The following is a 16,896-nucleotide window of genomic DNA, read 5'->3' on the forward strand; positions in this document are numbered from 1 at the left end:
GCTGGGATAGAGCTGTGAGGAAAGCAGCAGGTCAGGATCACAGAAGGTGAGGCAAGGGAGTGTGCATCTGTTAGGGCCACCATGACAAAGCACCACAGTGTGGCTTAAACAACAAATATGTATTGTCTCACAGTTCTGGGAGTCAAAAGCCTCTGAAGTGTCATAGGGGCCCTGCTCGGATGGACAGGCCCTTCTTGGCTGCGGATAGTTCCTTGACCTGGGCAGCATCATCCTCATTTTGATAAGGCAGAAGGCTCTGTGCGGTGTTTTTGTATAAAGACACCGGTCACAATGATGGGGTGTGGGGGAGTCCACTCTACTCCAGCATGACCTTACCTTAACCAATTCATCTGCAATGACTCCATTTCCAAATAAGCTCACATTCTGTAGTACTGGGGATTAGGATTTCAAGTTATGAATTTTGGGGGACACAATAGGGAGGTAAGAAGAAAACAGGTTGAGCCTGGTGTCACGAAAGTTAGGAAATCCTCCAGACAGCCCCCTAACTCTCTGCTCTAACAGGACAGCACTGGGAACCGTGTCCTCAGTGTGGCCCTGGTTGGTCTGTTAAAAATAATTACATTTTCCTTCCAAGCGCTGCCTTCCCCTGATGGCCGAGGCTCCAGGCTCTTTCACTAAGGGGAGAATTACAACAGATCTGCCGAGAGAAGGTTCTGTCCAAATGGAAGTGGTTTCCAATTCTACAATTCCTTCTGTGACTCTTCCTATCGTCTGTAAATCACACTGGCTGTAAACAGCAAGGGCTTAAGACCATGAACTTTCCAACAGCAAAGGTCGCACGTGTGCACACACCCACAGAGGCACCTAGTGCACTTGAGATTGAAGATCATTTCTCTTAAGGACACAGAAAACGCCGACATCACAGCACCATCTCCATGCTTTTTTTTTGGGGGGGGGGGGTGTGCAGGGGATTTACTGGGGATTGAACTCAGGAACACTCCACCACTGAGCTACATCCCCAGCCCTATTTAGTATTTTACTTACGAGACAGGATCTCACCAAGTTGCTCAGCACCTCACTTTTGCTGAGGCTGATTTTGAATTCACGATCCTCCTGTCTCCGCCTCCAGAGCCACTGGGATTCCAGGCGTGCACCACCGCACCTGGCACCTCCACACTTTTTGAAGAGGTATGAATAATGAAACCTGGGCTGTGTGATGCTGAGCCAGCACCAGGGATGGCTGGGTCCCCCTGGGCACCTGCAATCTAGTGCCAAGTGGCAGCTCCAACCTTCCTCCCACTACTCATCAGCACAGGCAGGTAAAGTGGAGGAAACATGACGGACTGAGACATGATGGGCAGCGAAACCCCACGGGCTGGGGCTGGGAGCCTTGGTGACGGCCTAGAAGTTCTGGAGGGCTCCTTCAGGCTGGCCACTCACTTTCCCTTAGATCCGAGCCTTTGCTGAAAATTGGTGGCTACTGCAAAGATGACAGGGATGAAGTTTCCCTGCTGGACTGCTGCTGTTGCTGTGATGGGAAGTGAGATGCATGCTCAGCAGGGGCTGTCCTCCCAGAGGACAGACGCCTTCTGTCACATACTAGATTGGTTCCAGGAAGAAGCAGCAATGATACTCATCTTCCTCCAAGGCAGCCAGTCCACATGTATTTTTTGAAACATGCCACTTTCTCCAACTCATTTTTCAAACTAAACCAGGCTGACGGAATCGATGAGATCACAAACAAGGTCTTAGTGCACTCAGGGCCTTTTTCCTCCCAAAGTTTTCGTTACCAAAAAGAAAAGCTACCATGCGATTCTAGTTCCGGCTCTTTTTTCATCTTATTTCAAAAAAATAAAAGGTGCTGAAATCTTCCATGTCTGCTCATTTTTTAAAAAAAAAATCCACTCCCATCCCATGTCCTTTTAATTTTAAATCATTTTGAAAATTCCTCCCAAGACATATCACAGCTCAGTAGTTCAGTCCACTTACTGTTGAGAGCATTTCTCTCCTTGTTCACAATGAAATGCTTCTGGAAGAAGCCCCAGGACGTGGGCACTTCCGGGGCATGTGGCAGCTGTCACTGTGTGCAATGTACGGCGTTCCAAAGTCCGATGACCTGGAAGACTCTCATCTGTTGTTCTCAAAGACACGTTTATGAGTCTCAAGACTTGCAAGCACCAAGAAGAAATGTCCTTCCTTTCCTAACAGGATGATGAGGGTGACTAGACATCACTGTCATGAAAGTACTGGCTGTCTTCAGTCTTCACGCTCAGAATCTCTGCTTGCCGCTCTGGGGACTCAGTCCTACCTGCCCAGCAGTGGGCTTTCACATAGCAACAGCTGGCCTTGCTCACCAAGGCTCTGTAAATGCCTGTCATTTTCCAGGGTGTAACTTAGGCCCAAGAACTGAGCTCTGTCTTTACTTTTGCTTTAAGTCAGTGAAGATGCAGATGGGAGTTATGGTGATTGGCAGCTCCCCCTGCCAACCACCCTCAACCCAGGATGTTGAAGGGATGCTGTGGTGTGGGGCCATTGGCTGCCTCTCTTCTTCACCAAAGGAGCAGATGTACACAACAGTTTTTTAAAGGCCTCAAGTTATTTTGAACTTCACATCAAAATGAATTCATACCACCCTTTAATTAATAATCAATTTATTTTTGGTGGTGCTGTTTTTTTTGGTATCAGAGATTGAACTCAGGGGAACTCAACCACTGAGCCACATCCCCAGCCCTATTTTGTATTTTATTTAGAGACAGGGTCTCACTGAGTTGCTTAGTGCCTCACAGTTGCTGAGGCTGGCTTTGAACTTGCAATTCTCCCGTCTTAGCCTCCCAAGCCACGCCTGGCTGGTGCTGGGTATTGCCTCAAGGCCTCCCACGCATTGGGCAAGAGTTTTACTACCACTGAGCTGCATCCCCAGCCCCTCACCTATTGATTTTTCTATAAGAAAGAGGTTACCTAACATGATCTGTAATGCTTGTCCTCAACTCTTGGTTGGTCAGAGTGGTCACGTTCAAAGGCAGGCCAGGTCATGCCTCTCTTCTGCTTGGCAACCTCCATGGCTCCTACCTTGTCTATAAGCATAAGTTCCCCAACTTCTTGAGGCTCTTCTTCTCTCTTCCTTTCTCACTCTGCCCCACCATACTGGCTTTCTTACAGTTCCTCAAACACCCCTCTGTGTTCTGGCCTCAGTGCCTCTTCAACTACTGTTGCATCTACCCTGTGGCTCCTCCTGTTGGGATAGCACAGGGCTGGCTTCCTCCCTCCTGCGCACCTCCACTCGGTGCTCTCCCTGGGTGCTGCCCAGCACGCCTCCCCCACCCCTGGCCCTCAGTGGCTCCAGTCCTTCTCCATAGCGCACGTCTGTCTCTCCTGCTACATGTTGAATTGTTCATCAACTGTCTCCCAACTAGTCTCCAAGTCCTCAAGGCAGGACCTTCCCTGTCCACTTTATTCACTACCCTATCCCAAGAGCCCCATCAGAGTGGGTGTCGGGAACACGTTCTGAACAGACCATACCTGGGCATCACCGCAGTCCGTGTAGTTAAACCACTAGCTAGAAAAGGTGGGGGGGGAGTCCAGTCCAGGCAGCCCGCGGCAAAGGGGATGGTGGGAGGTAAACACCCATGTGCTGTAACAGAGCACGGATGGCATGGTGGAACGTGAGAAAAAGTCTCTGTTAAATTCTGATTTTTTAAAAACCTTTCGCTAAAGGCCAAGGACTAAAAAAAGAATGGCTTAAGCAAACTCATAACTCAGTGTGAGAGACACTGAAGTCCAGAAGGAACTAAAGACTATTAAAAAGAAGACTGGACCCCCGAATTTCACCTTCTGTCTAGAAGCACGATTCCTTCCGAGAAGTCTACTGCAAGGGGGCCATCAGAACACAAATCCAATGTCCTCAGACATGACACTCACACTGATCCCAACACAACAGATGGGACCAACCCTAACTGTATGCCAAACAACCACAACAAAAAAACAGTATGCAAAAGCCACACATGTGTCTGATACTAGCCTACTATGACATGCTAAATTAGCTTACACTGTACCTTACATCAGATTGTTTGCCTTTGGGAACACGCTGAGCATCTAAATGCCAAGATGTTTTTTTTTTTTTTTTTTTTCATATGAACTTCTGAAAAAGTACTGTACTGCAACTGATAGTTTAACTAAATGACATTTGTGCTCATTTTAATCTTGGCGAACCAGACTCCGCATTTCTAGCTGATGAAGCAACTGCATCCTGGTTCCCGTCTGTAGCATGCATTCTCTCTGCCTGTCCCTGCTTCTGTCTTCCATGTGCTGCCGGCCAGGCTTCCCAGCCTCCTCTCCAATCACAGTCTATGTGGCGGAGATGCTGCTGCTGGGAACACAAGTGCTGTTCTGCTCCAATCCCCGCACGTACGCCCCTGCAGATGATGGTCAAAGGTCACTAACAAACTCCAGCTGCAGCAGCTTCTGCTGCTTCAGAATCGCCAAGCCCCTGCACCGTCCTATCCACTGGGCTATGCTCGCCTCCAGGAGCAGCCTAATGTTTTGCTGAAATAAAAACTGTAATGTCTACAGCAGCCCCCTCATTTACTAACCTAGTTATTCCATCCATGAAGATGAAGTTAATTTAACATGACTTTTCCTTGGTGAACTCATGCGGACGGCAAGCACCCTCCACATTCTTTGCTAAACAGCACACAAACCATCTGTTCCCAATATCTGCCTGCAGTCAGCCCCAGGCTTCTCCAGGGTGATTATCAGAATTCACCCTCCGCTACTACCGCAGCCTCTTTCCTACACAAGGCGGCATTTGCCTGGGCATTAGACTCAGAACTGCTTTTAGCCTTCATGGCATTTTAAGGAATATTTCTAAATTCTCTCCAATTCCTGGGATCTGAAGACTGAAACCTACTAATCAGACCTCTCCATTCATTTACTTAACACTTAGTGAGTGCCTACTGTGTGCTGGCACACTGCTTTGGTAGGGTCTACATTTTATAGTTCTGCTTGAAGAACTATAGTTCTTTATAGTTCCTCTCTGAAGAGGCTAAATGTAGGCCAGCAGCTGCCATCAACCCCAAAAGGCTCAGATCCTGTCCCTTCCTCTGCTGAATATGGTTTTAAAAGCACCATGGAAGGCTGGGGCTGAGTGGCAGAGCACTTGCCTAGCATGTGTGAGGCACTGGGTTCGATCCTCAGCACCACATAAAAATAAATAAATAAAACAAAGGTATTGTGTCCATCTACAACTTTTTTTTTTTTTTAAACACCATGGTATCACTGTTTTATTTTATACATAACAAAAAACATGCCATCGGACAGTTTGTTAGAGTATAATTCAGTGTCACGCAGGACATGTACCATGCGTGCAAACATCCTGTCTACTTCCAAAACTTCTCTGTGACCCTCAAACAGAAACTGTGCCCACTCAACAATAATTCCCCTGCCTCTCAGCCCCGAGTAAGCTCCCATCTATTTTCTGTCTCTAAGGGCTTACCTATTTTAGATATTTCATATAAATGGAGTCGCACAACATCTGACCTTGTGCATCTGGCTTCATTTGTTCGCTCAGCAGCATTTTTGAGGTTCACGTGCATGGCAGCGTGTCTCTGCACTTGATTCCTCTTCACAGCCCAGTGATCTCCCACAACACATTTTGTTTATCCATCCATTCTTTGATGGACACTTCTTGTCTCCACCTTCTGGTTATCATGAATAATGCTGCCCTGGTCTACAAATACCTGTTTGAATACTTCATTTCAATTCTTTGGGGTGTACACCTAGCAGTGAATTGCTAGCTCATGTGGTAATTCTAGAGTTTTTTTTTTAATGAAGTACTAAACTGATTTCCGTAGCAGCCACACCACTGAACGGTGCCACCAGCAAGGTACATGGGCTCCAGTTTTCTTCTCTTTCCAACGGTATTTAGTTCCTTTGGGGCTTTAGTCTCACTTTATTTCATTCTTCTAAGCTTGCTTAAACCATTCTTTTCTAAGTCGTAATGATTTTTTAAAAAATCAAAATTCCAGCCTTCTCTCACACTCAACCAGGACGTGCTGTCACCGTGTGTGGACTTCACCTTTCCCTTCCAAGAAGGAAACGAGCTTCGCAATCAGATACCTGCGTCGGAATTCCACCTTCCTCCTCCCAGCTGTGTGCTCTTTCGACGGAGAAAATCGGTGCTTTCGTTTACTGTGTTTGTGGTAACAAATTACCACAAATTTAGTGACTTAAAACAACAGAAATTTATAATAACTGTGGAAGTTAGAACTGACATGGGTCTCGTGGCTGGATTCCACTGGAGGCTCTGGGGAGAACTGGTTTCTGGCCTTTTCCATCTAGAGACTGCCTGCATGCCTTGACCTGCAGCCCCATCTCTCTCTTATCCTGCCAAGGCTGGATAAGTCTTATATCCCATTACCCGACATTGATAATCTTGACTCCCTCTTCTCTATTTTTGGGGGGAGGGGTACCATGGATTGAACTCAGGCACTCAACCACTGAGCCCCATCCCCAGCCCTATTTTGTATTTTATTTAGAGACAGGGTCTCACCGAGTTGCTAAGCACCTTGTTGAGGCTGGCTTTGAATTCATGATCCTCCAGTTTCAGCTGGGATTATAGGTGTGCACCAGGCACCCAGCTCCCTCTTCTACTTTCAAGGACAGTTTACATTGGGCCCGAAATCTCCTACTTACAGGTCAGCTCACTAGCAACCTAAAAGCCCCCTTGCCATGTAACCAAACATATTCAAGATCTACTCCTGAAGACTGAAATTTATTTAAAAGGTACCTCCACTCAGACATTCAGCAAACACATATCAAGTCTTGAGTTAATGAAAAGTATATGAAATACTTTTGAGTCTGACACCCAGTAAGCAATCAATCAATGTCATCCATTACCATGTATCTATTATAGGCTCTTTGGGCAACATGGTCCTAGCCACAAGAATTCACTCCTTAGCCTGCACTTTTGGAGATCTGTGCCTCTAAAATCCAGGGGAATGCTGCTTTCCTTTCCAACTCTAAGTCTACCATGACTCCCCCCAGGGTCCCAGAGCACCATTCTGTCTTCTGTGTTAAGCCAGAAGAGCAGCAGCCCCCCCTCGTGATTTCCCCTACCTGCTAGTGACAAAAAACACCTACAGGGCCAGTCAAGGGCTCATCACTCCCTTGGGCTATAATGGTGGAGGCTGTGTCTGGCCTGAGACCTGGGTCAGGGAATGGTCCTTCTTAGCCAGTGGCCTGCAGCACAACCCCCAGTTACTCTCAGCTCGCTTCCTCGGCACTCTCCAGGCCCCAAAGTTTTTTCCTCAACAGCTGCTTGGGAATTTTTTTTTTTTTTCTTTTTTCCATGCTACTAGTATTGTCTTTCATCTTATCTGGTTCTCCGTTTGAGGATATCTATCCTCTTCTCCTATCTCAAAACTGCTCTTGAAACTCTTGCTTAGGTCAGAGTCTCACCACAAAGCTGTCTGCTCACTTTGTGAGCTGCTCTCTGGTCCTCGCTATGAGGAGGGACCCAAGTCTTCCTCAAGACTGGGCCTCTATCACACAGTCCCGGATCTGGGGACAAGGGAGGGAGCCTCAACACCAGGGTCTTCAGGGAGGAAGAGTGACTGGGCCCTGGGTCTGCCCTGCTAGGAGGTTGGGCTGGGTTGTGCTAGATGAAAGTCACCAGGAAGTGGCTTACAGCTGGACAGGAGCAGGACTGGAGCGGTGACTGAGAATGTTGGGGTGGGAGGAACCTGGGCAGCTGTGCACCTGCCACTCCTGAGGTGTGGCCAGAGACCCCTCCATGAGCACCACGGGACCCCCTCCTCCCACCACCACTGCGGCTGCAGCTCCTCTAAGTGGCATAGCCCCCCCCACCAGGAGCCCCCCTCTGCTCCCACAGTGCTCTGCTTCCCTTTCTCCAAAGCTGGGTCACATCCTCTCATTCATCGGCTCCTAACCACAATTTCCTCCTGTCACCTCAGAAATCCTATTTTCTTCTTGGCTTCCTCCCAGGTTCTGAGGACAATCCATCCTTGCTAATAAATCTTGAGGGAGGAAGGTGAGCCCCTCCAAAACATGAGGCCTTTCACGTTCTGTTGGCACTGGAAGGGCAGCTCTCACCTGGGCAGGTACGGCCCACAGAGGCCTGTGGGCCTCACAGCTCTTGTTCCTGCCCTCACTTCCAGCCCGTGCATCCTGGGTAGGCCAAGAGTCGCTCGACAACCCCTCCAATCCCCCCGGCCAAACTTCCAGCCACTGCAGTCTCTCCTGTCGATGCCGCTTGTAGGTCAAGGGTACGTGGGGAGGTGGCTCCAATAATGTCCTTTGGAAATCCCATGAATCCAAATCTTTTATGAACTACATCCTCTCGCTACCTAACCATGCCGGGGAATTATCTGACTTTGTGCCAGCCTCAAAGAGGCAGAACACTATTCATTTGGCCCATTTTGTTGGCTCTGTCATTGATTTTATTTAGGAATTAAATCCTTTCTGTGCTTACGCTAAGGTCAGAGAGATGACGGGAGAAAAAACACAAATGTAAATAAGTGACGGTTATGCTAAACAGACTCAAAGGAAAAAAGAGCGTGGTTAAATGAGTAGAGTATAATAATTGTGACAGTATGTGTAAGGGTGAGAGGAAATTTGTTAAAGTATTCCAGTAAAAAAAGCTCTGTACTCAATGTACGAACATATACCAACTTCATTTTGTTGTTCCAAAACCATTCCAACTATTTTAAAATTAGGTTCCCTATCTTGATGAGGCTTAAAAATTAAATAACTCCTAAGAAAATAAACCGTAAAAACCACAGTCACTTTTAGTGTTATTAAGTAGGTTGTAAAGTGTATTTTTCAACAATCAAATTTCTAGAATTCTGGGCTTGAAGGAGCCTCACTGAAAGACAGTTTAGCAATTTTCATTTTTTTGTAAGGACTGGAGAATATTAGCAGGGCACATATGGTCTTCTAGAAATTAGCAGACCAAATAAAATGGGCCAGGTGTGGTGGCGCACACCTCTAATCCTAGTAGCTCAGGAGGCCGATGCAGGAGGATCGACAATTCAAGGCCAGCCTCACCAACTTAGTAGGGTCCTAAGCAACTCAGTGAGACCCTGTCTCTAAATAAAGTAAAAAAAAAAAAGGGGGGGGGGCTGGGGATGTGGCTCAGTGGTCGAGTGCCCCTGGGGTCAATCCCCTGTATACCACCACCACCCCTCAAAAAAAAAAGATGATGATCTGAAACAGGACACTTCGGGCTCTAGGTCAGCATCTCTAACTCGCCCACTCTTGCCAGCAGGGAGGAGCTGTCCCTGAGGGTGACAGAGCATCAGAGGATCCAGAAATCAGGAGCTTGATCCCCACCACAGGGCTGGGATGAATGCACTTAGCCATGCGATCATAAGCATGCTGGCAATGGTGATTCTATCTGTCATCAGGAGAGTTCTGAATCTCAAGGCCATATAAGTGTCATTTACAATAATTTTTATTTAATGGTGCTTTTCAAAGGAAGTACCCAAGAGCTGGAGAAACACCTATGTCAGAGGTCAACTGGCCCAGGAATCTGAACCAGCCCTGAAAAAGAATCTGTTGGCAGAGCCTTGGTTCTGTCTTCCTAAAGAGAGCTGAAGCCAGAGTCAGAGCCAGAACCAAAGCCAAGAGCTAGAGCCAAGTACAGGAGCAGATCTGGCAGGGAATTTATTGACCACCGCATACAGTGGTGGTAAAAAAAATAATAATAATAAAATAAAACCAACAAAGCAGGGGAAGAAAACCTGTTTTTCTGTTCAAAGTGTTTTATAAAAATATTACGTATTGCTCTAAAAAAATCGAATTTTTGCTGGTCTAAGGCTCCCACCAAGATTCCTTTTGGTGATTCTGAGTGGGTAGAGATCATCTGGAGGGGGCAGGGTCCCCTGAGATCCCTTTCATCCTAAAAGTGTAGGCTTAGCCTTGTTCAGCTCTGGCCATGAAAATGGTCCCCCCCCACCCCACCCCTGCCAGGCAAGGCGGCTTTGGGTTCAGGTGGTACCTGCCATTCCTGGTATCGTGTTGCCGCATGTTCTTGATAAAATGAATCTTCTTAAAATTCTTTGGTCTGGGCGAACCTGAGAGAGTTCGACATCTGAAAAATAAAGTGGTTTCAAAAACAGAGTCAGTTGCCCGCTGGACAGCTGAGACATCTCCACACAAAGACAGGAAGGAAAGACCAGACAAATGGTTTGAGTCACCCCCAGGCAGGCAGGAGTCGCTGGGATAATGAAGACAATACGGCTAGAAGCAAGGAAGTTAAAAAAAAAAAAAAAAAAACCCAATGACAGACAACTTCCTTGATAATACCGATAATATTTTATATGCGTCTCCAAAAGCTGGCTAATGAAAACTACAGTCTACAGTTATCATAACACAGTCTACACAGATTCCAAAGACATTATTCTTTATTGTCATTAAAAAGAAGAATCCTCCTGCATCAACACAGGTAAAGGGAAGACAAAAGTTGTAAATTTAAAGGCTCTGGGGCTAGAGCAATAACATGGGAAACTCAGTTTCAAAACAATCCTGAATCATTTTGCTTCCAAAGCGCAATTTTGGCCTGACTTGTCTGGACGGTTGCCTCAACTCCAACCTGACCATGCTTTTAATGTGAAGAAGAGTCAACCCAGCTAGTGTGTTTCATCTTTTATTTATTTATTTATTTATTTGCCTTAAGGTAAATTTTAAATAAATATCTACTGAATCAAAGTGATCTGGATTCAAATTTTCTCCCCCACCCCAAAATACATGACATTCACTGTACTGCAAGTCTAAAGGCCATATAGATCTTTTTCTTCTATACAATATGTTCAAAGTTACCTGGGAAATTCTAAGTTACAAAACTAACATCATCATCACCACCACCAAAGCAAAAAGCCCAATAAGTGAGAATTTGGAGTTTGGTCTTTTTTTTTTTTAAAGAGAGAGTGTGAGGGAGAGAAGGAGAGAGAGAGAGAATTTTAATATTTATTTATTTATTTTTTTTAGTTTTTGGCGGACACGACATCTTTGTTTGTATGTGGTGCTGAGGATCGAACCCGGGCCGCACGCATGCCAGGCGAGCGCGCTACCACTTGAGCCACATCCCCAGCCCTTGGTCTTTTCTTGACAAAGGGAGCTATGACTTTTCTGGGCACACACACGCCCCCAACACCACACAACAAAAATCCTTTTTGACCATCGGCTCCAAGAGCTGGCTTCTGCTGTGGGGCACAGGTACCCGTGACCTTGTTTCAAAAACAAGTTTGGGAAAGCAGTGCCCAGTTTCACAAAGGCCGGGCTGGGACCTCATCTGAATTCAATCAGTTCTTACTAATAGGCTTCAGGCAAAGGAGTAAGATCAAGACCCAACAGGAAGTAGGCTGGGGAATGGGTAGGATCACAGGCCTATAGGGCAATCCCTGTCTTTACTGTCTCCCAGGAATATCTCCAGGGAGGTCACCCCTGGTGCATCTTCCATCCACCCTGACCTACACTTCTAACAAGGGCTAGTACTTCTGGGAGACCTTTCTCATAGTGCTGAATGCTATTTTCCCTCTTTAAGAAACAGCACCTTAAAATGCAATTTAACTTGCAAAAATACCTTTGAATAAGTCAGTGTGACCAAAGCAAAGGGATATACACTATCAGATATTTCTTGGCCAAGGGCCTTCCATGGGCTGTGGATCCAGAGGAGGACAGCCCCACGTCTGATCATCATCTACTCCCTTGGAGCCAGAAGCTTTGGCAAAGACCACATCCTCCCAACCTCCACCGTGAACTCACCACCGTGAGTTCTGACCCATGACCATTTGAGTGTGCAAGTCACTTAAAGTTTCCACAGACACAGAAGGTTCTAGAAATATGGAGTTGCTGAAGAGAAGAAAATCTCCGAAAGCCTAAAGGAAGGTATGGCTCCAGGGGTTTCTGGATAGGGCCAAGGGCTCAGAAGTGTCTTACTTTTACCTCATTCCACCCGCAAAAGCAGAGTTCTGGGCCAGCTAGTCTGAGGGTGGTGGGGTCAAGAGATCAAGAGTGCAGTCAGCTCACTGATCCTGCTACCTTAGCAAACTCTAGCACCTTCCTCCTCCCACCTCTGGGAAGCAGGAATTGGTGCCAGCCCATAGGAGGAAATCCTAGCTGTTCCCCATCTCTAGGAAGAGGAGCACCAAATTCCAGGAAGTCAGCAAAAGGCCAGAGGCAGCTGTCCATGCCAGCTCAGCAAGGCGGCAGTGACAGTAAGAACTTCAACAGCAGAAGCCACCAGCACCCATCAACAGGATAACTCAATAAAAGTCCTGTTTTTCCATATCAGCTCCCCTTTCTAACTATATACCCTCCTAATCTAGCTCTTCATTCAGCAAGCTGTTTGTTGTCTTGCCTTTTTAAAGCACTCAACTAAAACCACCAGGGAACCTAAGCGATGCTTTAAGAGAATTGTGGCATTAGCAACAATTGCCAAGGAAACAGGAATACTGAGTGCGCCGGTTGCAGCAGGTTAAGCAAAGAACAAATTAATTTCAAAGCCGCCTGCATTAATCTGTAAATATCCATTTAAAACCATACATTTTAAGTGATGCAAAATTAAAGTAGGATAGAATTAAATTAAAAACTAATTTAATGAAATATTAGCTCTTTCTTGTTAGCACTGATTATAGGATACACTTAATGATGCAAAAGTTTTAATAGATGCCTTGGAGCCATTTGTTTTATGTGCTAAGCTTAAAAGCAAGTTGGGCTAAAAAGCCTTCCGCCCCCACAGTTCCCAAAACATTTTGATGTCATTACTGGTCCTTTCCTATCAGAAACTGGAAAGACCCTCAGAGATCAGCCCACTCAGCCCTCCCATTTTATAGATGGGAAAACCGAGGCCCCAGAGACACTAATGAGGTTGCAAGGCCACATAACCAGTTATAATAGTCAGGCCAATCTCTCAGCACCCCAGATCCCAAAAATAAAGGACCTTTTTTCTACACTGTGTTAATTTTTATTTCCTAGGAACAAGTACATTTCTAAGTTAAGTATGAGAAATTTTTTTTTGAATTAAAAAAGTCCATTTGGGAAAATAAAGGCTTTTAAAACTGCCCTGATTTCTGATTGTTTTAAATGGTTTACAAAATTGGTTTGAATTTTTCATCACTATATTCTGTAAGTGAAAGTTCAATGAAGTCATAGTTAAGGTAGATAAGCCACTTTTTTACTTAGATCCTTTGCCAGTCTAGACAGATTCTGAGAGGAGGGTTCCAGGATATAGACCATGAACACAGCACCCAGGTTTCCCTCCTAGCTCCCAGAGACCCAGTGTCACCTGTGTTCAGAGGCACAGTGGCCCTGTCATGGAACCCTGGGGAGGGAGAACTTTCGCCTGTACACCCAGTGTCCTGCTCACAGCTGCCACATAGTTCTGAAAACAGAGCTTCTAGCAGCCTCTTAAAGCACCAGGGCCCTTTTTTAGCTTTCTTCACTGATGTCCCCATTTGCAGCAGGGGGAGAGGGAGCCTTGGTCAGAGGTGACCACACTGCTCTAAGGACAAAGCCACTTGCCAACCCCCTGAAGACATTGCTCCTCCATGCTTAGCAATTATCTGGACCAAAGCTAGTTTCCCACCTTGACTTTTAATGCAGGTCACTGAAAGGTTCCTGCGGGAAACAGCCCCCTCCCAAGATTCAACGGTGCCTTGCAGAAGGCTCGTGACCAAGTTGCGTACTCTCCACCACGGCGGCTCCACGCTCTTCATCCTCCTGTGCTCCCAGAGGCTGCACTTATTTTCAAAGACTTCAAAAGTGGTGATGAGACTTTTGTGGCTTTGGCTTTTTTCCCTCTTTGGGATGATGTCAGTGACCAGATTCACAGTCACATGCCACTTTCAATTAGAGCCTTGGCCAGTCTGGGCTTACCCTGCCCTCTACTTCTCTCGTGGTTGGGACCTGTGGATACCACCTCCAGCCTGGGAGTGGGACAAGGAGCCCTCTCTAGGTAAGACACCGCCCTCCACAGCAGCACCTCCCAGGCTCAGGGGGGGAGTCCGGGGACTTCCAAGTCCTGACCAGCAGCCAAGGCACAGGGAGTACAGATGCAGGTTCAAGGAGGAATGGATGCAAGTTCATGGGAGGTCACAGGGGCTGGGGTTCCTGCCCACTGGCTGCCTTGTGGTCCCTGTGAAGGAAGCCCTAGAGTTCCATCTTGCCTCAGCCTCTTCTGCAGGGTTGAGCCCCCCTTCCCCACCCCATGCTGCTGCCCCCATCCAGATGGGGGCTGCAGAGGTCAGTATTTTCTCCATGGAGAGGGCCTGGTTGGGCCTCTGTATGGGTGTCGGTCAACAGAGAAAGCAAGAGTAGAGGAGGGGTAAGTCACAGGTACCGCAGAGCTCAGCAATCGCTGTCACCCAAAAAAGATGCCTCGCCAGCACTTTCCTAATCTCAAGGGGGAAATGGAATGCTTTCAGACCCAAGGGAGCTCTTCAAACTGTCCTAATTGGGTTTCCCCAGCAACCAGCCAGGGAGTGATGTCACAGTGCCCTCCTAAGGAGTTCTGGTTGTCCCTTCTTGCTAAAAATGAAGTTCCAGGACTATAACGACTGTGTAATTATACCCAGGACAATACCGGGCTCTTCTATAAAGTAGCAGCTTTCAAAACGAAAAGGTTGGCAATTCACTCAGAGATGGAGCATGCACAAGCCCTTGGGTTCAATCCCCAGCACTCAACAGAGAAAAAAAAAAGGGGGGGTGGCAGGGGGCGGGGACCACAAGAGGAAAAGCACCCAAATTCACAGATTAACTAAGCGACTTGCATATATATAACTAGAAAATGTGTCCTCAGGGTTGGGGCTCCATGTCAGATGGTCATTTTAAAATTTTAACTCTGTAGATCAATAACTTTAAAAAAATAAATCAATCTTATACTACCAGCCATTTATAAATACATAAATGAAACAGAAAAATTACCTCCGGAGAGGGGCATTCTCTTCAATATCTTCCAGGGTCTCCAACGATGATCTCTGGGAGATGAGGCGACGTCTGCAGAGAGGAGAAAAAAAACAAAAGTTAGGAGTTAAAATCAGGTTGTCAAGTTGATCAGACATGTCTGTAAACCTAAAACTGTCCTTAAAAATAAAGCCTATAGATAAATAAATAAATAAATAGATAGATAGATAGACAGACAGACAGACAGACAGAAAGAAAGAAAGCCCGTTGCCAGGTGTGGTGGTGTATGTCTGTAATCCCAGTGGCTTGGGAGGCTGAGGCAGGAGGATCATGAGTTCATACCCAGCCTCAGCTAAAGTGAGGTGCTATGCAACTCAGTGAGACCCTGTCTCTAAATAAAATACAAAATAGGGCTGGGGATGTGGTTCAGTGGCTGAGTTTAGTCCCCTGTACCAAAAAATTAAAAATAAAAAAAGCACGTAAAAAATAAATAAATAAATAAAGATTTGACAAAAGCTGTCTGTAAAAGGCTGCCCTGCTCTTACCCTGCAGGGGACCTACACCTCCACCTTGTCTTGCTGCATCCTGAACATTCCCCCTCGGGATCGGGCCCTCTTTGTGGTGACTAAGAAAGTAATGTTATCTTTTTAGGCTACGCTTTTCCCTAAAAGACAAGGTATCTCTTGTCACATGTAGTATAACTTAAGCACTGTGTGAAGGTTTTCTAAAACATTAGATAATACTGTTAAGTATGAAGTATCAGTGAACTGAACTGGAGAATGGATAAATCAATTTTCAAACCAGACTAAATAAAATCTCAAAATCATTAGAAAACAATTTAAAAAGTTGCTGTCTATGCAAGGCCCTGAATTCAAAAACAACCAGAAGCAAAGAAGAAATTCTTCTTTCAAAGGAATTTCTCAGAGACCAGTAAGAATGAATATTCAGCATGATTATGTGTGACAATAACTTTTCTGGGCTGCTAAAGAATCGCATACCACCTGCTAAAACCTCCTTAGTCTAGTTTCTTTTGCCAGGCTGAAATAAGAACAGGTCCTAGTTAACTAAGAATATCTAGTACAGGAGCAGGGCAGGCTGGTGGTAACTTTAAATAAATCCATTTGAACAAGGATCACTCATTTTATAGAAAATGATCCGCCTAGGGGGTGGAGGGGAGTGGATCGCAAGGCTTGACCAGGTCAAGCCTTTAAAAAGAAAATAGGACTAAAATTAAAAGTCAATTTTCTATTATGTTTGACAACTTTTAGGTTAAGAGCATGCAATCATAACTATGTTCTAGATTGTTCTGAAGAACAAAGAATGAAACACTTTGGGGCTTCTGTGTAAACTTCTTCTGAACAACTACCCTCAAAACCTTTTGCTTCATGTTTTACTTTTGCTAAGATAATCAGAAAGGTCATTTTTGCAAACTCTTCAAGGGCTACATCAGTTTTCCAAGAGTCCTTCTTAATCTTTTGACATTCAAATCCTTTCTGAACTGCTCCTCACACACACTCCTCCTTCCTTTTCTCTAGCTGTACACAGGTCTGATTTCCTCAGATCCTCATCCATCAATATGTGAGCACCAAACAGTTCCCAACATCACTGCCTTTGTCCCTGTAACACCCTGGACCTTCTGCAGGCTCCGCAGTTTCACTTTGTGATTAACTAACCCTGACTTTCCATTTGTACAATATTGCTCCAGTTTCCCCAGTTAACCAGAGCTGCAGGGGAGACACTGGTCTTACTGGAACTGAGGGAGAGGACCCAGGGGAAGGGACGCGATTTTAAAGTTAGTGCATTCCTCAGTAAGCAGGATTTCCCAGTGCAACCCTGTAACTCTGGAGGGTTCAGCTCTCCAAGACCCCTGTGATAGCATCCTACAACTGTGGCTCTGAAGCACCTGCATTTTCAGTTCAAGCACAGCCTCTCTGAAATCTCAGTTAATCCTGGAGAAAGCGGGCAAGGGAGCCCCCAGGCTGTCCAGGTGCTGAGTTTAGCTGGTATGCAGTCTCA

At 46.0% G+C, this 16,896-nt stretch overlaps 1 protein-coding gene across 3 annotated transcripts in view; it reads right to left on the reverse strand.

Annotated features, from left to right (window-relative positions):
- Cables1 (Cdk5 and Abl enzyme substrate 1) overlaps window positions 1-16,896 on the reverse strand; it is a 107,404-nt gene that overhangs the window by 47,308 nt on the left and 43,200 nt on the right. For all 3 annotated transcript variants that reach the window (XM_076836935.2, XM_076836933.2, XM_076836932.2), the window contains exons 2-3: window positions 14,902-14,973; window positions 9,977-10,069 (exon numbers count right to left, since the gene is read on the reverse strand). In XM_076836935.2, the coding sequence (XP_076693050.1) occupies window positions 9,977-10,069; window positions 14,902-14,973 (165 nt within the window). The remainder of the gene's footprint in view (window positions 1-9,976; window positions 10,070-14,901; window positions 14,974-16,896) is intronic.

The sequence above is a fragment of the Callospermophilus lateralis genome, chromosome 17 (genome assembly GCF_048772815.1).
Source record: "Callospermophilus lateralis isolate mCalLat2 chromosome 17, mCalLat2.hap1, whole genome shotgun sequence".
Lineage (NCBI taxonomy): Eukaryota > Metazoa > Chordata > Mammalia > Rodentia > Sciuridae > Callospermophilus > Callospermophilus lateralis.